At 36.0% G+C, this 25,842-nt stretch overlaps 1 protein-coding gene across 21 annotated transcripts in view; it reads left to right on the top strand.

The window, feature by feature from the left end:
• magi2a (membrane associated guanylate kinase, WW and PDZ domain containing 2a) overlaps positions 1-23,883 on the top strand; it is a 396,131-nt gene extending 372,248 nt beyond the window's left edge. For 11 of the 21 annotated variants that reach the window (XM_069192437.1, XM_069192435.1, XM_069192434.1 and 8 more), the window contains 2 exons: positions 6,791-6,929; positions 22,022-23,883. In XM_069192437.1, the coding sequence (XP_069048538.1) occupies positions 6,791-6,929; positions 22,022-22,821 (939 nt within the window). In that variant the 3' untranslated portion in view covers positions 22,822-23,883. The other 10 variants (XM_069192438.1, XM_069192436.1, XM_069192431.1 and 7 more) reach the window with 7 other exon arrangements.
• The last annotated feature ends 1,959 nt before the right edge of the window (positions 23,884-25,842 follow it).

Here is a 25,842-nt window from a genome sequence, read left to right as displayed (position 1 = left end):
TAGAATCATATCCCTGTGGATGATTTTTAGACCAGGAATCTAGCCCCTTACCAAAATTGATCACAGTTTTCTGGTCTGGCAGTATTCTGGTACACAGTATTCTGGTCTGGCATTTTGATTGTGTTGTATGGTTTTAGAATTAATTTTCTTTCAGTTTATTTAATTATTTTTCACATTACTGTATGTGCGTTTTCTCTTGAATATAACATACTGTAGATATAGAGATCTGCCCTCATGGATGGATATGATTCTTTGCTTTTTTAAATAAGAACAGTGGAAAATTAACCTATTTACTGTACATTTCATATATTGGTTTTCCAAATTCAGAGTACTTATACTAGTTTATTTATTTAAAGTAGCAAAAGTAATAATAATAAAGATGTCTATACATATTGTATACATTTCTGTTGTTTCTTATACAGATATACTTCTTTCAATCAGTAATGTGATATCCACAGTTATTTCTTCTCACTTTTAGTCAAGTCACATTTTTGAAGGGACATGTCTTAAATTAACCTTCCTGCACAAATTTAGACTGTGTGTAGATTATGAAAATAGCATTTATTCTTAGATCTATCGAATAAGTTTTCACAGCTTTACAGACAAAAATCAAGTTGAAAAGACAAGTTACATTTGACTTCTAAACTTAGCAACTGTTAGGTTTTACAGTACATATTGAAGCAAAATATTACACATCAATTTCGGCACAGCTGAACCAGTGCCACAAGATGGTTATTGTACAGCTTTGCATAGTCAATAGCACTGCTTAAAGGATGTGCTCAAAGATTTATGACTACAATTTTGGCACTCTACTTATAAATGTCTTCAGAAAATATCACTTAAACTAATACAGGTATATCTGTAATCCTTGTTCAGCAGAACCAGCTCAAGCAGTTCAGCATTTTTATTAAATAAAGTTCCTTAAATACCTCCAGGCAGTTTTATAATTACCCCCAATTTTTAATGAGTGGTTTTATTGTAAAACTTGCATGATTTTGATATTAATATTTTCTCTTTATTACTAAAATGTATGATATGGGGCTTTGCATATGGGATTCACTTCTCAATTTTCAGCCTCTGTGATAACTAAGTGCTAAACAGAGAATTGCTATTTTCATTTCAGCAAGGTCAGAGATGGTGTAGTATCAGACTACACAACTCCCTTCTCAATACCAGTGGACTCAGTTCCCAGAGCTTGTGATGAAAAGATATAATTCTGTTTGAAGTGGTAAACAATGCAATTACTGTATATTGTTGTTAAGTTCAAGTTCAAGCAGAGTTCAGTGAAACCACTGTATTTAACCTGCTTCGGTGACAGTCTCCATTGGATAAAATAAAGAGCTAACAAAATGATATGATGGTTTGAATTTACTGCAACAATTAGAAATTAAAACAGTAATTTGAGGGTGTTATTATGGGTACAAATTAAAAAAAACAATATCAGATTCTAGGTATATGGTATTCAATATTGTTAATACAACAATAAACATACATAACAACCTAAAATAAAATAGTAGTATATGTGTAAGTATATGTGTCAATCTGCTTTGATGTGCATGGCTGATTATTCACTCAATGAAACCAAAGTCATTAACAGCACCATTGTTATAATACATTGACTGTAACACATTGTTTTACATTATAACTATTGTTATTGTGAAACTCTAGAGTTATATATCATACATCTTGGTACATTGCAGCCATGTCCCATTTTCTTCTTCTCTAACTGTATTAATTCCAGTTCCAGGTGAAATTCCAATTGTTCACAGTCACAATATTTCTCATGTTGCAGAGAAATTCTTGGGTAGAATTCTATTTGCATATTGACTCAATGTATTCTCGTGCATTTTGAAGTTAATTGCAGTCAACTGATCAATTAGGTTCAGTTAAGAACTCAGCATGAGAAAGTGAGAATGACCAAGGTTTAATTGTCCTAAAATAATCACTGTCAATCATTGGCTACGATGTCTTCAGGTATGGTGAATTTTCCCCACTTTGCTAGTTGGTCAACTTGATGATTGAGAGAAGACTTCCAGCTAGGACACCACCTAGATGAGTCCTCTCTTTGGATTTGCACAAAAAGAGGCACTGAGTATTGGACACTCCATTAGAGGATTTATCAAGATGGGCCCAATTTACAATTTCGTGGTTTGTGTTAGTCTGGACATGCTGCTTGTCCAATTGGCCCATTTCAGACATATTCCCAAAGATTGGAATGAGGGAGTCTAGGCTGTGCCAGATATATTATCTGTACAAAGTTACAGTTAAATAATAAGCCTTTGCTGTTACACAAATAATATTGTCAATATACAGTACATTGACTATAACACTCAGCTTAGGATTTTGGCAAGGAGATAAAATTGAGATACAGTACCTGAGGCTGTTCAACGATGAGATGGTTTGCCTCCTGGGGGAGTTCCTTATTGCTGATAAGAAGAGAAGTGGTTGATACCACTTCCTTTTGGTAGTTAGTGGTACGATCCTGAGATAGAGGACTATAGGCAGAAGTGTTGGTAAGTTGTCTGACAGCTTCACTGATATATACAGTAGGTGTTTTTGCTACACGACAAAAACGCCGCCTTTGACTGCTGGTTGGATGGCAATATTGACTCTTATGCGGAGAGGTTGCAGCGCCTAAATTTCTCCTTAGGTGACGTTATACCCCTGTTTCCTGGGTGTGGAAAGGATCTTGGGAGCTTGGCTGTTGCATTAATTAATGAAATAATCTACTGATGGGAGAAGGCCGGAAGGGGGGGTCCAACAGTTCTGTTTAGGATTGATGTTGTTAATGCATTGATAACCCGGTTGTTGTCAGATGCCAATGAAGGGGTGTCATCAACAAAATCTGCTTAAAGACAGATCCTGCAGTAAATGTGGTTGAGGTCAACTTGTGTTTGGGGGATGTCCATCGTCTTGGGGATTGGTACAAAAGTGAGGCCTGTGCTAAAAAGCGCTTTCTCATACTTGGAAAGGGAAAGGTCTGAGGGTACACTAACAACTAGATCAGGATTAGAGGAGGTAGTGGATGTGTTAACAATTTTTTCTGTAAAGAGTTTTTTATCCTTATCTGCACTGAGAAACCGGTAAAATTTGGTTTGGTAAAGTTGGTCTGATGCGGTTAGTTATAAAAGTAAGATAATGTTGGTCATGAAATTCCTTTGCTTCTTTAATGTTGTTGTCGGAAAGAGTAATCTGTTGTTTGAGGGAGAACATTGTAATTATTCAGTCTCATACAATTACACCAACATTAATAAGCTCTCAAGACAACACGCTTGTTTGGAATAAAGATGATTTCACAAGGGTTATAATGTGATCACTGAATGTAAACACACTGGAATTAGACACTTGGCCAGACACAGTCCAGAAGAGAATTTACAAGGTACAGTACTTTCAGCTACATTTGTTCTAGTTGCAGATCAGACAGCACTGGCTGCAGCTGTATATTTAGTTAGCTAAGTTGTCGTGGTTTAAGAGGGAATTGCAACTGTGTCCACAGCAATTCTTACATTAACCCGTCACAGGTGGTGATTGGTCATGACACCATCAGGAGTAGTGGCCTCCCCACAAGACAGGTTTCTGACACTCTGGCTCTTTCAGTTGATTTATGACAGGCGATCTCCATCTTGGGATTCTGTGCAGATACCTGGATGTTTCCCTCTTGATGTTGCAGAATAAGAGTGGATGTGGTCAGTTCATCACTGGAGATATCATAATTGAAAATCTGGTTTGTGTCAAATAACCATCACTTCCTGCTTTTCAGAATCCAAACTGAGCAGTATTCCTGCTAACTCAAAGCAGATAATCAATGCCAGGGTTTTTTCCATTCACTTTAATTTCAACCATAATAATAGCTTAGCCATTATGTGATCATGTAGCCCATCACTTTGGCTTCAATCCTCATTAATAAACTGGATTGTCTCTATCCAAAGTGAGTGTAATCTTTAAACAGGAACATCAGTGAATCCTGCATTTTTGGGTGTGTGTTATAAAAGGTACAGTATGTTATAAAGGTATGCCTTATGCCTTTTTGTATATTTGTTGTTATGCTAAATTTGAATAAACTGTATACTGTTTACTGATGGAAAAAAGAAACGGAACATTTTCCGGAATGAGAATACTACAGTTACTGTTTAGTTTATGTACTTTCACAAAAAGTTGTCCATTTGCTTTAAGCTCTCTGACCAGCAATACAGCTTGTGCAGTGAGGTATTGCAACTTGCCAATAACACGAAAGCTCGTTAGGTACAATTTTACCCAACGAGGTCCAGGTGGAACAATGCCTGATCAGGTCACCTTTATAAAGGCCTTAATTCAAAGCTTAGGTCACTGCAAGAAAAAAGCCACACTTAGTCAGTTTGCTGTGCATTCCATAATGCCTCGAATGTCACCAGGAGCAAGGGAGAGGGCCATTGGCATGCTGCAGGCAGGCATGTCTGTGCCAGTGTTTCCAGACACTTTGGAGTAAGCCCATCCACTGTGCCCCGACTGCAGAGAAGGTTTAAGCAGACCGGCAGGACAACTGACCGTCTAAAATCCGGTCACCCTCAAGTGACCACACGAGAGCAGGACCAACACATAGACTGATCCATCTAAGAGATCGCTTCAGATCTGCCACGCGTACTGCTGCTGAAACTGCCAGCAGACACAATGCCCGCATCAGTGACAGGACAGTGAGGCTCCATGCTGCTGGCCTTAGAGCGAGGTGACCCGTCAGAGGCCCTGTGCTGACACCTCCTAGACATCACATCCGAGTGGCTTGGGCCAGACAGAGGCTGCGATGGACTCGTCAGCAGTGGCATCAGGTCCTCTTCACTGAGTCACTCTTCAGCCTGTTCCACGCAGACGGGAGGGCCAGAGTGTGGAGGAGGAGGTGTTTGCTCAGCATTTAATGACATGCGTTTTGTCTTCTGATAGATTTCTTTAGATTTCAAAAATTGATTCCTTTAACTGACTTCTAATATTAATAAAATCTTTGCCATTTATTATAGTAATTAATCCATGAATTTTGCTAACGTTTCAGAATGGTAACACAGCTCTTTAACATGAACTAGTGCGCTGTTCAGTTCCTACTTTTGTTCTCTTACATGAGGTTAAGTGCAAGTTATTACACATTTTCTGGTCATGATGGCAAATCTATAATATACACCCTCTCTTTAGTTAAATAAAATCACCCACTCATACTCTATTCACTGTCTATAAAAGATGTCATTCAGAACTGCTGCATTTAATGCTGTCTCATGTATAGCTAAGTTACACTTTTGAAGAGCAATTACAGCTAATCGCTGTGAGAAATGTGGTCATCATCTTTTGGATTGCACTAAAGAGTTTTGACATTCCTGTCAATAAAATTATGTATTTAAAATGAGAAATAAATATACCCCTGAGCAGCTAACATATGGCATTGTCATGGTTTATATCCTTGACTAAATTTTGGAGACAATATGAATTCTGAGTGGTGATGGGTTTTTCCTCTCTCTTTTCAGTCAGTCCAGCATGAATTGTTATTGATTTACTCCGAGTCCCATTAATTTTTATTTGAGAATTTGGAATCAACAATTACTTTTCTTTTATACCCTGACAATTTGAAACAGCCAGATGTTAATCGTCTTAGTTTATTGCTATGACCCCTGTAATGCATGAAGGGAATGAGGATTCTGCATGCATTTCTTCAGCACTTGCACCTGTCAGAACCATTCTTAATTTGACAAGCTCAACAATGCTTTACAGGAGAATTAGTACCAATTAGAGGAGATCTGCCTCAGTCAGGTTCATAGGGACCCAGAAGGTCCCCGGAGCACAGTACAGCAAGCCAAGGCGGCCATTAGCTGCCTCAAGGTAATATCTTGATTCCGTGGTTCAGCCTGTGTTTTAAGAAAAATCAAATCTTTTTTGGCTGAAAAAACATAAATAGATGTATGTAATACATAGAAACCTGGTATTACGGTAGTAACAAACTGTAGCTAGCTGCTAACCCATGTCATTGCCAGTTCTAAGGCAGCGTTCGAGAAACACCCGAAACTTCTGGGTGAGATCCATGGATCAACCACACTAGCATGATGGGTCAAATGGCCTCCCCTTCTTTGTAACTAAATTGTATGTGTGTGACTTACTATGTTAATTTAATCAACAGCTTTTGATTTAGTCATAGTCTTCTTAGTCAAGTAAAATGCCTATTAGATATAGTCACAATTTAGTCATGTACTTTTAACTCTGATTGATTTAGAAATTCTGGCAAGTTCTTCTTCATTATAAATGTGTTCAAATAAACAGAATATTATTTAGAAAGATTTGTATTTTGTTTTTACTTTGTTTTAATTACTGTAATTGCAACTGATATAATTGATCTGGAAAGTTAATTAACCAGTGTTACTTGAAAGCATACAAAACTCTAAGTTAAGAGGCCCATGTGTCTGGTCATAGAACACCCTGTATTCTAAACACTTAATGGGGATATAGGCAAATCTTTACACCAAGGGTTGTGGGAGTCTGGAACAAACTGAAAATCTGACTTCTTTAAGGGAAAGGCTAGAATAGATAATTAGATCAGTTTGTTACTAGCAAATGATGGAGCTAACTGGAGTGAATGTTTTATGTGATTTAGAACTTCCCTTGAGGGCTGCAGGGTCTTCTGGTTCCGTTATGAAGTCTTCAAATCCTAAACTGACTGAATTACTTGGTTCATTGATTCTTTTTTCTTTCATTCCCTTAATTGTCTCAATGTCTTAAGATGCGGTTTCAGAGAAATTGAATTCACTGTTTTAGAGTATACATGTAACTTTCTTCATTGTAGGTTGGAGATCAAATCATAGAAATCAACGGAGAGAGCACAAGAGACATGACCCACGCCCGAGCTATTGAGCTCATTAAGTCCGGTGGCAGGAGGGTACGGCTGCTTCTCAAGAGGGGGACAGGCCAGGTCCCTGAGTATGGTGGGTTTTCATAATCTCCTGCTGCTTCCTAATGTTCTAGCAGTGAAGACACAGAGCCAGGGAACCTATTAGCTCTGTCGTTATTAACCGCACTCCTGTCAACATACTTACATCACTGTCTGATCTCTTCCTGATCTTTGAAGAGCACTTGAATAACTCTTGGTGTGTCTGAGATTGCTTCGAGTTGCAGCATCATTTTCATATTCAACAGCAAAGGCCGCATCAGGGAGCTTTTCATTTTTAGCCCCCACATACAGTATGACGACTGCCACATATGTAAGTTCTTTATTTGTGACTCAATTAGTTGTCCTTAAGGCTTTCCAAACAAATTGGAGGCATGCTGACAAGGTTTTGTAATGTTATCATTTTGTATTCCAGCAGTCTTCATAATCACAGTAGACTGAAGTGTCCCTAACTGCTCTGTGGAAAACATTAAGGGTTTCAGCATTCTCAAATACAGCATTCCAGAGACAGCATGGGTCCATTTATCCTTGAATGTCTGTACAGGATACACAAATTAGTTATAACATTCAGTATGCATTGCTGTGATGACTTACCTTATAAATAGAGAAGAAATCATGAATTAAAAGAGGTGAGCTTTAAGTTTTAATAGAACCTACTAAAGCATGTTGCTACGTAAACCCCAAAAAGTAAAAATGTCTTCAGAAAAGAAGGCTTTTAGAACAGCCTTTTCCTTATTTTCAGAAACTGCCACACTAGTCTCCTGTTCATGTGTAGTTCTTGAATGACAATACATTTATTATCAGTTTCAAGAGCGTTCCTGAGCACATTTAGTCAGCAGGGATGATCCTGCATTTAAGACTGTTGTATAGCTTGCATTTAAATTATTTTTTAAAATGATGCAGAATATGTAATGGCAAGTAAGCTTATGTCAGTGTGCAGAAGACCATTGTAGAACACCATTGCTCATTTCTACTATACTCATATTAGGATACTATACTCATGTCAAGGATGTTTGTAAATTGAAATCAACTTGAGTATAATACACAAATGAAGTTGACAGAATCAAACATCAGCCACCATTTATTCCCCACAAAAATCAGAATACAGGTGCTGAATTGTTCTGACAAGCAGGTTTAAACATTGATTTAATACTAAACTTACTGAGTGGGAAATTCAATTTTTTGTAATCATTGATATCTTATTGATTTATAGTTTAGTGCGGAGCAGTCATCACAGTCATACTGAGGTCCTATCCAGCATCATTACTGTAGGATGAAGTATTTTATTTTAGTGCAATACCAGACACTGAACAGTAAAAGGACATGTAAATCAGTATGTGTATCCCGACAATATATTTCAGGTACAGACACAATTTCAGGTTGAAGGGATTGAAAATAACAAATTGTGTGCTGCTGAAATGTCTGAAATTCATTCATAATTTAAAGCATTTCCATGGAAGCACTATAATTACAATCACCTGTTACTGGTGGAACCTTATATCTTTGAAGGCAAAAAATATATACTAAGACGTTTTCAATTTAATTTGATTTGCAGAGTCTATAGAGTCCCAAATAACAGTATCAACCGTATTATTTATGTAGTTATCTGTGAAAACACCTTATGTTATACCTCTTCCTCATGAATATGTGTCTTTTGTACCATACAATTTTATGATGAGAAACTCTCTAAAACACAAATATGCAGTATGAGAGAAAAATAAGTGACATTAAAGCATATCCATCCCATATCATATGAAAGCATATGTCCATATCCTTTTTTAGCAGATAAAGTTAGTATTTGCACAGAGTAAATTCAGCTTTAAAGTTCTGCCAAACTACAGAAATAATACAAATTAATTTTACTATTGCAATGAATGTGAGGTATTTTTCTCAGCAACAGGTATTACAACATATATGGCTACACAATGCAGTACAAAATACATATTAATTAATTACTTATAATGTATTATTATAGAATAAATATCACATGAAATGTGTATGTCAGCGTGTAGAAATTGTATGTTTGCAGCAAAAATGTCAACATATCTTAAATATATATAACATGTTAATATAATGTCACAAAAAATCATAGTAATCAATTATAATATAGAAAAATTTGAAACAAAGACAGCTATTTTGTGTACACGGTATTGCCCGTATTAGATTCAATGTTTAAAATGGTTTCCACTAGCAGACAAAATAATTCAAGTGCAACAAGTGTGACAAGTCCACAATTCGGTTATTAATGTAACAATGATGTTACGTTTAACCATATAGTTTGCTAATCCAGTAGAAGTACTGTCAAACGAAGACGATGACAGAGAAAACGAAATTAAACAAGCCTCTGCATTACAAGCATTCTAAGATGAATAAGAAAATGAGCTGGTAATCCATGGCTTTGCTGCTTTCAAACAAGTTCTGTTTAATTCAACACGCATAACCTGACATTAGTAAAAATACGGGAACATTGAGGCTTTTAATGTCACACTGACAGAAAAACAGGAGTTAGGTATCTGTCAGATGAGAGGCCAACAAGGGAATAATGGCTTTGTCCTTTTGCCATCATCTCAGCTCATTAATCATTGCTGCATGCCAAGCACCTCAGAACACCTTGTTTACTTAATTAGAGAATCTTTTAGTAATCGTGAGTAAAACAATCTGTCTAATACTAAACACACTGGCATGTTTTTTCACATTAATACTGTAGGGTTTCTTACTATATTTTCAGAACATGTTTCTTATTAACATTTGATGCTGGCAAGAATAACTATAGATTAACAACAGTATAAAACGCATTCTGTCTTAATGTCACTGGTTCTGTTAATTCTAATGATTGGTCCTAGGCTGTTCCTCCCCTTCCTTTAGGAATGGTTCCTTCCAGCCTCTCCATGTGCATGAAAAGTGACAAGCATGGCTCCCCATATTTCTTCCTATTGGGCCACTCTAAAGACACGGTTTGTAAAAACTGCATGCATATTACCATTCTAATTCTCTTCTTTTCTTATCTACTGAAAAGTCTCTTTAACTGTTTGGATTGTGACTTAGCTAACACATTTTCTTTCTTGTGGCACCCTCCGTAGCATTGTTCAGAAAACACTGGCTCTGAATTTGGGTTAGATTACATGAAAAAATGCAAGCGGATTTAGAAAAACAACCTTTTCCACAATCTTTTGTTTGTTTTCTTTTTGGACTGTGGCTGAGGTTTTCCATCATTTCAAAGTGTAAGATGCTGTCATGTGGTTCTTTATTATCTTGAAATCTACCTGAATGTACCAAGGCTCTGTGGAGTATTTCTAAATCTGCTTGTTACCTACAGGACTGGGCTGACTAGTTCTCAGACTGCAGAGATTTCATTATCTAGTCGAACATAATACGACAGAGTTTGCATTGTAGAACTAATCTTTTCTTGGATAACAAAAGATATTTCATTATTAAAAACAGGAAATGCAGAGTTGGAGGTACAGTGCGTGTATGTAGATTAATAAATATGATTTGCTGACATCATTTTCTAGGTGCATTCGGCCTTCCCTTCCTTTGTTCAAGACTTCTATACAAAATGGAGAATGGTTATTACATGTCATTTCTCAAAATGTTATGGGCTTTTCATTGTGAAACTGAAGCACTTGGCATTTGAAGAAGTAAACATTCTTTAAACAAATGGGATAGCAAAACATACAATGTATTCTTGTCATATTGAAGACTTCCCAGTAGATTTAGCAAAATATTATATTTTTCAAATACCAGTTTATATCTAGTCATCTTTTTTTTGTTATGAATTTTCTTTTGTATAAGTGCTTGATGAAACTAAAAAATTCTGTGAGAAACAAAATCTATTCTTACCTATCTGCTTTATGTGATGTGTGTATGAACCATGCATTTTTTCTTGGATGAGACCAGACAATTATTTTTACTGTAATTAATGTTTTTTGTCATTATGCCGGTCAATCAGTTATTAATGTAACTCGTGTGTAATGCTTTTTCAGTAAGAGTCTGGAGTTAATATCACAGTTAGTAAGTCAATAATAATTTACAGAGCATTGCAGGTAGTATATAAATGCTGACAGTCATCATTTTCATTGGAGAAATAGATTCTGGAATTCCTGTCATTGCAATACTTTATACAGAGAGGAGTTAACATAGTAATTTATTCTGTGTTAATCCTCTCAGCATACAGTATATGGTATACATCAAAATAAAAAAAACATTTGTCACGACTTACCAATAATTAGTGACAATTTAAAGGATATTTTTGGAATGGATATTTTTGTTGTTGTTTCATAAAACCATTCACATCATATTCAGGAAAGTAGAATTAAGCAGAGACGATAATGAGTTTGGAGCCATCCTGAGTTCATGGCATTGTGGAAAATGAAGGATGGGTTATGGGATGTGCTTTGGGGCACTACAGTGCAATTCAAGAACTTGTTGCATGAAAGTACCATAATAATTAACAGATAAGTGAGAGACTTTTAAGATGTCAGGCTACTTAGCATTTTATTTGTTTTCCTTTGTTTGTTTTTTTACTGTAATGTGAATTCTGGCTTTATTAATATCATTTCTGTTATGGCATAGTTAATCTCAGACCCTCCCCCCCCCCACTTAGAACATACCACAGTCGCCTGTTTCAGTCCCTCAAGAATCTGTCAGGCTATATTGTTTTTCCTTCTCTCCAAAGGACTTCATTCCCCACACTGAGGGAAGCAAAGCCTGAGGAAGCAGGATCAATAGCCTTAAAACCATTTTTCATCATGACTTTTAAGACAGCCTGAGGAGCTCAATATGCATCTCAGGGGAACAGAGGGCCAGGGCTGAGACAGCAAAGAGCTTTGGTGTTCTGATACTCTGTACTTATTCATCTTTTATACTTTCTGAATCATGGTGGAATGGAGCACACTCTGAATTCAAGTAAAAACTGGCAACTGGGAGGTGAAATGAAGCTGTATTCAAATACTGTATGTTAGTTGTATGAAGAGGAAGGGAATTATAATAAATAATTGACTAAAAAGCTTACTCAGTGCTTTCTATGCTTATGTAAACGCCACTGTTCTGAAGGTCCACAATACAGTACATACTGTACTGTATATAGATATGCCTGAACCAAAATATCAAATAAGGTTTTCACAAATCCATTACAGATTTTTCATGAATAAAAAATCAGTAAGTATCTTCACAATACTGTCAATGAAGCGTGAGATTACAAAGCAAACAGATGGTGTCGTCCAATACCTTAGAGCTCCTAAATACACTGGGGACAGCAGGAAGAAAGGCAGACATTGAATGCTGTAGGATGCCTGTTGATTGAGCCAGAGATAGGATGCTGGACAGACCTGAAGCCGAAGGCACATAAAAAATGTTGCTGTTGGGTCATGTTGGATGCCTGGGATAGAAGTGAAAGAGGGTGCAGGAGAAAGTGGATTAATGCAGAGTAGATAAGAAAAACAAGAGGGAGCAGGAACAGTAGAATGAGCATGGTTTGAAGAGATATAGCAGGGAAAACAAAGACAGACTGTGAAAAGGGGATGTTAAGAGTAATAGAAACCGTGGGACAAGGTAGAATGGAAGGATCTGGGGGAGGCAGAAGGGGCAACCCAGGTGTCCTTTTAATAACTGACATCTATCTGCGCAGTGGATAATGTCATAGAGGATGGCAGCACTATTATGGATGTTATAACTTTCTTTTTATGGACCTCACAGTGATGGAGAAAGCAAATTATTGTTGCATTCATTTTTTTAAAAGAGTACACATGATTGAAGTGAGTCTTTTGCAACCTAGGTACAGTAAAGTCCAGTACTTGCAGTAATAGGAGATGAAGGGGGGAAGATAAAGGAGCAGACGAAGATGAAACAGAAGTCTGATTGTGAAGTTTGTCTTCAACAGAACAGCAGATCCATAGTAATATTTATCTATTATTTATTATTATCCACAGAATAATATTTATAAAATGTTAACAACAACTAATGTTTATATGCTGAGGTGCATCAAGAGTTATGCTTTAGTTATTCAGTTTCCATTTAAAAGTTAGGAACTTTCATTTAACATACTTTATTATTTGAAGATTAACTTCAAAAACAACACTTTTTGCAAGCTTCCAGGACAAGCATGTGTCTCACATGGCAAGCTAGTAGTCAATGCAAATATAGCAGTCTTCATACAATTTTCAAGAGGTGTTATTTTCTGAAGAAACAGCTTTTTTGATACTGAGTTGGATATGCATTAGAGCTACAGAGCAGCTGGAGTCAGTAGTTATCCAAGAAGACAGATCGAGGTGGTTTAGAGTTCAGTAGAATACCTTAAGGACCATCTGGAGCCAATACTTACAAACAAAACAATCCGAGAACAGCCACAAAGTGTCAAGACAACTTGGGAAAATCACCATGTACAAAACATTATTCAGCACTTATAATATGTTTTGTGCTTGATTCTATTATTTTGAAAAATACATGGCAGTACCTAAACAGAAGCCTTGGAAAGAAATGTCTGTTTCAATAGGTATTGTGGTTTTTTAGTACTTTTTAAGCAGTTAATAGCATGTTTAGAAACTGAATCAAACCATACAATGTGGATTCTGTGCTGGCATCTTTATGGCTGAAAGAGTAATTACTGTGTTGCTTAATTTGACACATGAAGCAGAAAATATCATTCTGTCACATGTTCTTGTTTGATTTTGAAGAGCATGTACTTCCCTTATCCCTGCTTATTTAATCTGACGTGTTTTCACTGCTGCAGTTAATTCTATGGTTTGCTGATGTTGTTTCAAAATGACCATGAAACTAGAAAAACTTTCTGGAGGCTTCCAGGGTTCCACATCTGTTGTCTGAGGAGACATTTTAATGTAACAGTCGTAAAGGTAGTGCACAAAATAAGAATTAGGGTTTTGTTTTGTTTTGTTTTGTTTTGTTTTGTTTTGTTTTGTTTTGTTTGAGTAGATCTGCTTTTTCAGCTTGCAGCTGCCTTGGTGCGATCCCGTGTAGGCAGTTGCTGTCCTTCTATAGAACTGTAACCTTCAAACTCTACCTTAATACTAGACTTGCCTGTGCCACTTTTAATCTCTGTGTAACTATCAGCCTGCTGCCTCAGAGAACCTATAGCTTGTTTTATGTTACTATAAGTCTGTGCTGTTCTATACAGTCTACAAACCCACAGCCTAACCCTTTTTGATGACTTTAACTTCTGCTGCCTAAACCTTTTGAAAGTCTAATCAGATTGGTCAGCCACTATCTTGTAAACTCATAGCAGTTAGTATGCAAGACAGTTCAGCTTCCCAAGAGAGCCTCTTTCATCCAACTGTGTCTACTTCACCCATGGCAAGAATAGACTAGCCTCCTGTCAGCTTAGTCTCAAACAAGGTAGTATTCCTACTTGTTTAAGATAGCAAAATCATTAAGCATAGGGCTGCTTGGGAAATTCCAGTTGGAATTTGGAATTCTCAGAAACATTTTCCTCATGCTAAAAACTAAAAACTGATTAATTATCACTTTAGGGTTCTACATAATTCCATAATTCCATGCAGGAACTATACAAAACATACACAACATCCTGATTTCTTGAAATATTTCCTGTTTCTGGGACTATTGTGTTTGAAAATTCTATTTCTAACCTTCTTCTAATTTCTTGTTACATAACACATACCAAAAGAGCACAAGGAATGCAATATTCTTAGAAGAACAGGTGATAATATATCTAAACTGATTAGCTGAATCCATTGTCAATCCAAAAACATTGTCAATTCAGTTATTTTATAACCCCTTCTCCTAAGTTGTTTTTTTATATTACACTAAGCTGTAAAATATATTATTATCTGTGCAAATGTATTTAAATCTGTGAAACTGAGAAACAACACAGAAACTGTCATTATTATTCATTATTGACAAAAATGTATTTTTTACAGATCAATGACAAACAAACTGTTTAGTTAATCTACTGATCAAAATGTCAAGATAATGAATCTCAATTTAAATGCATTTAGCTGGGGATTGTAAATTAGCCTGGCAATGATAATCAATGAACAATCCAACATAATAAATATTTTTTTACTGAAATTTAACAGCTGAATTTAACAGATTGAAAAAAAAGAAAACAGTAAATGTGGCATGTGCAATTGTTTTTATTAATATATCTTTTTAAAGCCTCAGAACTTGAGTGACCTGTTAGGCCTTAAATTAAGCTGGTGAAGACAATTCCAGAGTTAAATACTCTTGACATTTCTAACCTCTCAGGATGTTGTGCTTACTCTCAACAATCATGGAGTCCTCTAAACAGCCTGAGGACTTGAAAATAAAGATAATCGACTCTTATAAAGCTTGGGAAGGGTATAAAAAGATATCTAAATGATTCCAGCTTGGAATTTTCACTGTCAGAAACATTACTAAGAAATGGAAGTTAAGAGGAACTGTTGAAGTCAAGACAAAGATGTGGAAAAAGTCTCTGATAGAACTGCTTCAGTGAGAAAGACCACAGTACAGCATTGCTTACACAAAAATGATGTGCATGGAAGACTTGTCAGAAGGAAACCTTTCCTATGACCTTATCATAAAAGGTAAGCTTCTGAAGCATGCAAAGCATTACTTAGATAAGCTAGAAACAAAGTGTTTTGAACTGATGAAACAAAAATGAAAAAAATAAATCCTAAATCAAAACAGAAACACTCTTAGCTGGCTGCAAGAAGGTATTACCAAGTACTGACTCACAGGGTGCCCCCATACAGTACGTTTGCACATGCTCCATTCACTATTTGTTTTCAAACTTTTAAATTCAGCAAATAAGTAGTAATTGTACATTAAAATATACATAGAAGTAGTAAATGTGCAGAAATATGGCATGTTTAAGTTTGTACCCTTCTGAAGTTGTGTTAATTTCTTTTCACTTAGAGATTCTGTGAAACATCCCTGGAATGCTGTCATAACTACTTTGTCAATGTTATTTTCAACCATTTTATTATTAGATATACATAAAACTATTCAAACCAATAATGCTTCTTAGTTTTTATGAAAGTGGCTCCATATTAAAATCAAGGGGCTGGTCAGAAAAATGATCTTTCTGTGTTGAACAGGCTTAAAAAATCTCTGTAAAACAAGTATACATCCATAGCGTTGGAGTACAAGGAACAAATAATAAACCTTTTTTCAATAAACGAAACTGTCCAGAAGATAAGAGCTCACCAGACATGCTAATCACTCAAATATTTCTTCTGACTGAACTTGAATGGTGTGGTTTCTCTTGTAGAATGTCCACAGATCCCCATGCAAATATCCCATGCATTTCTGTTTTTCCCTAGTGTTTTGACCACTGAGACATTAGGTTGGAAATGTTTAATCTGTTAAGACAAATTTTTGCTTGTGTTGTGTTATAACTGTACTTTAAAATGAGAAGTGATTTTTTTGGTGGATAATATCTTATCATTTATTAGATTAACTTTTTGGGATCATTGTCTTATGTAAACAAGACAGATAATGCTACCATGTACTCTCAAAGGAACTGATAAATTCTCATTGTCTTCCTGTTCTATCCAGAAATACAGGAAACGTTTCCACTCTTCTTGTAAAGTGACAGTCAAATTTGAAATCCGCAGCAATAATGAAAATAGTTTCCTTGAAAACTGTGAAAACTCACTAATATTTTTGTCATGGTGTTTTTTGGCTACCTAGATTGAGAATAAACATCGAATGTACTGTATGTTACTAATTGACAACTCAAGCTGTCAAAACATTTTGACGGGCAATCAAGTTGCTAGAACCACTGCTGTGTTTTCATAGGTTCATATGACAGTTTTTTACATGTCTGTATTTGCTCAGTCAGTGAAAGTGTTTTTTAATTGCTTATTTTCACTTCACAGCACATATGGCTACAGGATTGGCAGCACATGAGAACATTATAAAATTAATATTTTTCTTCCTTAATGTCTGTGTTCTTATTGGATGTTAGATGTGAAAAATGTAAAGCACACATTTACAAAAAATATTATGATCTTGCAAATATATTGTGTACATTAACAGTGGAAGTAAAGGATCATCTCAACAACCACTATAATATTTTCCTGGCCAGTTTGCCTTGTTGCACAGCAACCCATTGTTTCAGAATTACTTCAATTGCCATGGTGATTGCTAGAATGGTTTGTACAAATCAAGCTCAATCTTAAAACTATCATTAATATAATTGTATTTTAATTGTTGGATATACTGTAATATAATTCTCAGTATCCCGGTATACATGGGATAGAGTCCTTGTTGATTTCTCTTACCATATGGAACTGACAGTAAAACTATTTCACTTATCTCATGTTCTGAAAGCAGTTTATTGTTTCTCAGAAGAATGCCTTTGCTGGCAAAACAAGTCCTGTGAAAGCATTGCAAACCATGCTGTTTATTCTGTGTACAGGAGGGCCAAGAAGAAGTTATTCAAATTCTTTCTCCCCCTTCTTTAGACAGTACATGATTTTTCCTGGCAAATTTCACTATTTGTATCATAGGGAGTTAGAAGTGAGCGTTATTTAATTGAAACAGAAAAACATTGATTATTTGCCTGTAAAAGTGACAAGGCATTAGCAAAACAAAATTGCCAGAGGTTGCAAATTCATATTCATAATAAGTCACAGTACTTAATGTCCAATTTCTTTGAGGTCTTTTGTTTTGCTGTACCTTCTAGAAGAATATACTGTACTTAAGTCTGATTTCTTAGTTGATCTCTATAGGACACTGGAGCTAAAAGTGTATGTCATAAAGATAGATTCAATTTAAAAAAAGTTTTGTTTTTATTATTTGTAGCTGTAGTAATCTTTTTATTATGATTTTTATGCATAGTCACTTAACATTTGCAAAGATGGAAATTTCAATCCATGAGAATTCATGATTTATTTTTTTGCTCAAGGAAACACACAGTCTCCCTAGGTTATGTAAGTCTTGACTTAAAAAAAATTCCACATAAAAACCTCCCATGGGTCTCAAATTAAAAATGTCCAATTTTTGAAATTTACATTACATTGTGTACTTACTGTATGGAGCAAGTAGTGTAGTAATTTTCTTCTGCCGATTTATAGGCTCCACACAACGGCTCCATTTTCTACTTCAGATTCGCTTTGCCTTTGCCCATGTGTGTAATCCTCTGCATATTATCTTGTGCTTTCTAACTGAAAATTGTGAATAACTCCTTGTGTCAGAAAAGCATCTAAGTGATTTTATTATAATTTGCTGTGTATTATATTTTCTGCAGTGTAGGGTAATGACATTTAGAATATTTATAAATGTGTTAAAAGTTATTTAGCTACAATTTTTATTTATTGTATATATTTAAAGTGTATGCTATATTTGGTGTTTAATTGTTCTAATTACAATAGTTTTTTTTTCCTTCATTGTTATTTTACTCTTCTCATTCTATGTAATGTAAACAGGAAAAGCTGTTGGAAATTAAGGAAATTTCCTTTATATAAAATTTCCTTTATATACACTATGTGTTAGTGTTTATATTGTAACACTTTACAAAATAGCACTTGGAATGGATTTCCTCAAAACTGAAAGTACTTCCCATACCCTTTTAATTTTTTAATGGTATATACTTTCACAGTTTATAAATCAGTATATATTAACAAGTGAAAAGTAAAAAATGAAAGCACATACTGTACATAATGTTCTCTGCTCCAGTGGCTTAGAAAGGAGGCTGTTTTATGGTGCGTTTACAGTACTGTATGTTGTGTAATGTAATTAACCTCTAAAAGGAACATCATGGTTCAGATACCATTGTTTTCTGCATTGAAATAAGGAAATTTAACACAGGGACAGTAATGAATCTTTAGTCCAGCATTTTCATTAAATTGTAGTCCTGCTTTTTATTAAGCAATTCTGTACTTTAAGTAAAGAAATGTATTCTTGTAACTCCATTATTATTAATATGTACTACTAACAATTATTGGTTTAGCCAATTGGTTTTTGTTTTGATGCTTCAAATTGGATGTGCTGTTTTATATGTCAACTTGCCCTTTCACCTTGTAACCCTCATACTTACAGAGCAGTGGTGAAGGAAATACCCTCTGCTTTCTTAACATGTTATTTTGCTGTTTACCAATGATCCCTGGGAAGCTATGGAACTGGAGGAGAGACACCCAAGCAACGCAATGTAAGCTACAGGTGTCACTGCTGTGTGCCCATTTGAGGTTGACACCGCTCACTTAGCCCCGGTGTCTTGGCCAATGTGTGCCTGGTTCTGTTCCGCTAAACACAGAGATCAGGTTCAGACCACAAATCTCAGGTTCAGACCACAAATCTAGACAGCACGAGGCTAGCCTACACTCTTGATCCTTCTAGCCCAGATGAGTATTTATGAGCCAGTGTGTTCTGAACACTTTATTTACAAACCTGGTTTAATGCTTTTTATATGGCAGAGTTATTCAAATCTTAATAAATTGCTGCAATGTCTTACTATTGGGGGTTTATTGACTTTTTAATTTCTTAACAAACATTAGTGTTGATCTGATCTTGGTTTAGATTATTACACTTAAGTGTCTGTTATATAAAATGTTATTATTGGCATAATGGTTTTTACTTTTCACTTTAAAATATGGTTACTTCATGCACTCTGGACTTTATTTTTTCCTTACTAAAATACTTTTGTGTCTTTATTTAAACCAATAAAACCATTAACCATTTTTATCTTCAGTCCTTAAAAACTGTTTTTAACTAACTTTGTTGATGATCCCCAGTTTTTAATTTTATTCTGTTCTTAGCCATTTCGGTAATTGTGTTTTTTTACTCCAGCTCTTAGACTCAATACCTTTTAAGTGTGACAGGCCAGCAACTAAACTGTGACTTGCAGTCTGTCTGGCTGCATTAAGGTGCTGGTAAGGGGCTGTTTGTGTTCAACATCAACATGCATGGTTTATTTAAAGACTGAAGGATCTTATATTAAATTACTATTACACCCCACCTGAAAAGAGTGCACTGTGTCAGTTTTGCCCAGGGTACTTAATTCATAAAATTACTAGGTTTCTTACTGAAAGAAGACTATTTTTCACCTTACATTATTTTTTTCTAGTCTTATTTCACATCAGTTTATGCATTTCTTTGTTACTGTATATCGCCCTTGTCTAGCAAACATGCCAGAATGTATTGCTAAATGGATTGGTCGTGGAACTGTCAGTTGTCTCTGTTTGACAGCAGATATTAGGGGATGTTTACTAGTAGCAAAATCTGCAAACTCTCCTATTATATTTTCTGCATTTAATATAACATTTTATTGTTGGACAGCTCCACAAAACGTAATACTGTATGTGGTACTTTTGAATAATCATTAAATGTTTAACTGAAGAGAAATATGAATTCTAATACCATATTAGATGGTTTATTAATCATAGCAAGTGCTCACTTTTTTAGTTTTTGAAAATATTGGAATTGTGATGATTTTATTCTCATTAATGTTGTTTCTTAATCAGATATTTCTTGCAGTCATAATTTTATTGAATTCTTCATACCATAGCTGGTTGCATAATAATCCTTTGATAAGACTTTGATAAAGATGTTCTTTGTATTCATTGCTAACTCTATGATTTTATTTTTCTGATCAACTAGTCAATGGGGAGCTGAAGGCAGTATTCGGAAGTGAAGAGTAGAACATAAAATATCAAATCTAATTTGAGCTCAAATGTGTACACCGTCTGGTGTTTCTGGGAAACACACACCAGATATAATAAGCAAAGGACATACAGTATAAGAGGTCTTAAAACCCAATGGATTTCAAGAAATTTCTTTATTTGAGTAAATACTAGTATATTTTAAAAGTATTACTTTAAGAATCAGGTCTGATGTATTTAGGGATACACAAGTTATACTGTAACTACAAATCTTGATAAAAAATATGAATAACTATCAGTCACAACTCGTTCCCCAAAATGTTCAGTATGTTATAAAGAATGATGTGGTAAATGGAAGGAAGTATAATTAGATCTGCATTCTCGAAAGCTATACCAAAGCCATTACAATGTAATATAATTGTCCCTTGCGCAAATAAGTGATGTAAGAAAAACCTGCTACTAGCAGAAACCTAGATATATTGTGTAAAAGAATCCTGAGAAAAATATTTGAGCAACATGTAACATTTAAGTAAAGTTTCTGTTTTTACAATCTTCTGCTGTAAGACGTGAAGTATACATTTGATAGTGCACTCTGCAACACTAAGAATAAACACTCCAATCAAAATATTTAGAAAATATGTAAAATGTTTTCAACACTCCTTATATCTAAAGACACATAATTTCCTGAACAACACTTAGACACTAACAGTTATGTGAGTATAAACTTCTTTGAAAGTCTGTTACAGTATATACGGGTACGGGTGATGTGGCCTTGTACAGATCAGTTATACAGTATCTGATTTCAAAAGCTGAAAGTACAACTACAATATGTACAGCCCACAGCAATCTGCAAGGTAACATCTGAGATCAGTTATGTATGAGGGGATCTGCTTTCTGGAATGATAACCACGCTGACCGTAGGCCTTTGTAGTAGTTTCCCAACCAGTTGGATGTAGTAATGCAGCATCTTGCTTTCTTTTCTTTAATTTCCATGAATGCCAAGAAAACAAAGGATAGTGATTAGTCAATACAAATCTATACAAATCACTGTAGTGACACTAAACCTTCATTTCATTTATTATATTACTGATTGTAACAAAACTGCCTCATATTGTACCATATTAAAAAATTGAACTTTTTTGGAAATCTAACCTTCTATTTTATGGACAAAAATAGCATGCTAATGTGTCTAAATGTGCAAAAGGTAAGAACTGTGTAGTTTTTCACAGAGGCTCTAAAATGAACCTTCTAATGAACTGTATATGTTAAAAGGTATGTAATGATTTCGATCAAAGCCGTTTTCATTCAGAAAAACAACTTAAAGTGGTCAAATGCGTAGATTTCTTGAGGGAATTACTCACAGCTGCTCAGCACAATCAATGTGCTTGTTTTATGTGGCTAAAAATAAATGAGTACAAATGGCAAGGCAGAGTTGCCCAGGTTACTGCTTTTTAGACTTTTTATTGCTAATTTGGGAAGCTTTCCAATGATAACCTCATAGGAACTACTATTTGAGTAGTGGGGGGAAATTAAATCTAAGTGGCACCACTAAATGTTTTTCCTTGTTTTTCAGCAGACAGCCCAACCCCCTGGGATGCTCCCTCTACAACCTCCCCAACCTTGCCGGAAGTAGCCCCTTGCCTTGACACCATGACCATGCCATTGCCTTCATCTCATCCAGCCCTGCCCTCTGATCCCATTCACCTGCTCCCCCTGGAGCCAGCATGGGACACCAAGGGGGAGTGTGAAACCGCACGCAGGAGGGAGCCTTCTGCAGGTGGCAAGGAGACCAGCAGATCCATGGAGAAAGCTGAACATTCACAAAGTCCCAGGAAAGCAGACCAGCTGAAGCCTGTTCAGGCTTCGGGCAAAAGGTCTGCCGAGCGAAGTGGGGGCGGCAAGTCGAAAGAAGGTGGCAGGCCCACCTCAGGAGGTAGCGCGATTAGGGGAAAGGGAACTCCAGAAGATGTAACAGACCAGGCGAAGCTCCGTGGAGCTGCTCCTGAACAGCAGGATCAACCCAAGGCTTCGAAAACCACCAGGGGAAGGTCCAAGGAGAGGAAGGCAGAGAGTGCCACTGCTAGCGAGAAAAGACCAGCTGAGAGATCTTCGAGAGGCATCAAGCTAGACTTGAACGGAGGTGCCCAGAGCAATGGCAAGAACCCAGGGAGCACCACAGAGCCGGCTAAGGAGAAACTTGACGGAGAGCCAACAAGGATCTCCTGCGACAGCCGCTCCAGCTCCAGCCGTACCACTCAGAGCGGCAGCGGTGCAGCCAGGAAGTCCACCGTTTCACCGGGGCCATGGAAGATCCCGGGGTCTGACAAGCTGCCAAGCGCTCTGAAATCTGGAACTTCCACTGTGAGCAGATAACAAAAAAACAACCACAGACTCATCATCACTTTGCCACCTGTACCAGATGCAAGATGAATATTCCATGTTTTCTATCATATATTTTATTTATATTCTATTTTAAATTATTTTAAGATGATATTACACCCACCACCTTAATAACTGGAAGCATTCACTTTAAGAAACAGAATGTGCATAACATATGATGGGGGCATCAGATTGCATATCGAAATGGATTACAATTTATGTAATTAACCAGTTATATTCAGGAACTCTTTTAAGTCCTACATTTCTCTACAGGGGGCTATGGCAGCTAAGAGGGTCCCAATCATGAAGTGAACAAATTCAAAAAAAAGGTTAACGACGTGCTACGATGGTTTTTATACAACAGGAATTGTGTTTCATCAAGAAAAAAACATGAAGGATTTGCCTCATAGCGCCATTTTGTGTTATCAAGAAAAAGAGAAAAAAAAACTGTGCACAAAAGAGGATATTCATTAATGGAACTCTGCCTTAAATAAAATTGTACTGAGAAAGCACTGACATGGAGGAAATCTCTAATAATTATAATAATGGTAATATATAGAACATAGATATATATGAATATATTATAATGTAAATATAGTCATCTCAATATATATCTAGATTGGTTAATAATAGTATTTCAGAGACACTTTACAAGTAGAATACTAATAGTCTATATTATACAGTACTAAACCTCCCGTTCTTTGCTGGGTGTCTTGCCTGCTTTCTGGTTTCAGCCATTTGGTAACAACATGAAATAAGCCAGCAAGACACACAAATAGACTTGTGCTGTAAACTTCTTAGTCTGTTTAGTGTTTGATCTACACCCCTTTTACTACAGTGAAGAATGGGCAAACTGTAATTGTGGGTAATGTGAAAGATTGATTGAATGACCAGGAAAAGAGTGACAAGCAGTGTCCTTCCCTGTGACTAAGATGTGGCAGAGTGCCTTATAATGAAGGTGGGCTGCAGGGCCCCGTATAGTAATGAAGACTGTACCCAAAAACTGTTCTCTAACATCCTTTTTAAGGTAATAAAGGAATGCACATCCATAATTCATGAGATGTACTGTCTAACAAAAATAAATCAGAAAGCATTTAATGAGTAGGACACACACTCCAAATCACTACACTTGATCAAGCTGTTACCATTTCGGCTGGAAAAAAAGCCTGAATCAAGACGTACACATTTAACAGGTCTTGTTTTACCTGTTGATAATCAGAAAAATCTACTGTAATAAATAAATGTATTAAAATCATTTCCAGCTGACAAACAAGTTGTGAATTAATGGAATGTAAACAGAAACGAAATACCCAATTACAGCATAAACCTTTATTTTTAAAATTCGATACAACTAATATTTTTGCAACATTTAAAAATACAATACTGGGCGGCATGGAAGCACAGTGGTTTGATTTGCTGCCTTGCAGCACCGGGGGGCTGAGTTAAATTCCTGGGGTGGTATCTGCATGGAGATTGTATGTTCTTCCTGTGTTTGCATGGGTTTCTTCCGGGCGCTCCAGTTTCCCCCCCTACACAACCCTCAGTCAACATACGGTACAGCACTGGTATAGTCGGTTAATTGGCTTCCAGGAAAATTGTCCCTGGAGCGATGGTGTGTATATTTGTCTGTATGTGTCCTGTGATGGACTGGCATCCCAACCTCGGTGTACCCTGCCTTGTGCTCGTTGCTCACTGGGGTAGGCTGTGGCTCCCCTGCAACCCAGAATTAGATAAATGGACAAATAAAAAAAAAACACAATAATTAACCATTAGATGAATAATCACTACAAACCTGTTTTTGAAATCCTGGAATAGCTGTATTTGTGATAGCTTTATTCCAAGATAATAATCAAATGCATTATTAAACTTTAAATATCACTATTATGATCACCCTCATCTACAAATCAAATTTTTAGTTAATCTTTTTTGGGGTTTTACAACTGTCATTTTATGCAACGTCTAATTAAATTGGTTCTAAGCTCTATGCATTAGCAAGGGAAAGAATGTAGAACTAGTGTAACATGAATAATTTCTTACAACAAAATAAACTCTTTATCATGATTTGTAAAGGAACAAGTAATAGGTTTATTCCATGCTGAAAAAAAGAAGAAAGAGAAGACAACGTTTCGGCCGTGGAGCCTTCTTCAGGTGAAGAAGGCTCCACGGCCGAAACGTTGTGTTCTCTTTCTTCTTTTTTTCAGCATGGAATAAACCTATTACTTGTTCCTTTGCAGCCTACGCATGCTGACGCAGCTACCCACCATCATTATTTATAGCATTTCATCTACAAAGAAAATGGTCTACATGGGCTACAGTAAGTACGCCATAACCTTATCACATAGCATGCATAAACAGAAGGGTGAGACGAAGAAGCTGTATTTCACTGTCAAAAAGAGGAAGGCATGTTTTTTTTTATCACGAGACCCATTTAACAGGAGAAGGCAACAATCCTTACAGATACGTATAGGTACATGAAAAAAGAAATACATTGCTGTTAGGAAGTTTGAAAACACTAAATACAGGTTGGGGTAAAGAAGGAACTTGTTCCTTAGTTTTTGCTGGGATCCCTAGATTCAGTAATATTCTTGCATCCCTGGAAAGATAACTGTCTCTCATCTAATGATATTACCAGCATTGATGATGTCTACATTTCAAGACAACCAAATATGCCCTCATTTGTGTAAAATCTGGGTTGCCTGATACATCAAAATAGGGTATTTTCAATGAATATATATATTAATTTCATATTAAATTACGCTCTAATTAGTAACTTTGTTCTTGTAATTGTAATCATTTGGAAAAAAAAAAACATGCTCAAATTGCAGACAATACTGGTGATTTTGTCTTTTGAGTCCCGTCTCTGAACTAAAATGATAACCCTAAGCAGCCGTCTAATCTTTAAAATATATTTTAAACATGGATAATATTTCATCAGGTCAAACTTTTCCTTAACGTGTAGGAAAGCACTACAACTTTCGTGGTTTACAAGAGGAGTGATAATTCATGTAAACAGTA

This window comes from Lepisosteus oculatus, chromosome 7 (assembly GCF_040954835.1).
Source record: "Lepisosteus oculatus isolate fLepOcu1 chromosome 7, fLepOcu1.hap2, whole genome shotgun sequence".
NCBI lineage: Eukaryota > Metazoa > Chordata > Actinopteri > Semionotiformes > Lepisosteidae > Lepisosteus > Lepisosteus oculatus.
The sequence above is the reverse complement of the archived record's forward strand: the minus strand, read 5'-3'. Positions and strand labels throughout refer to the sequence as shown.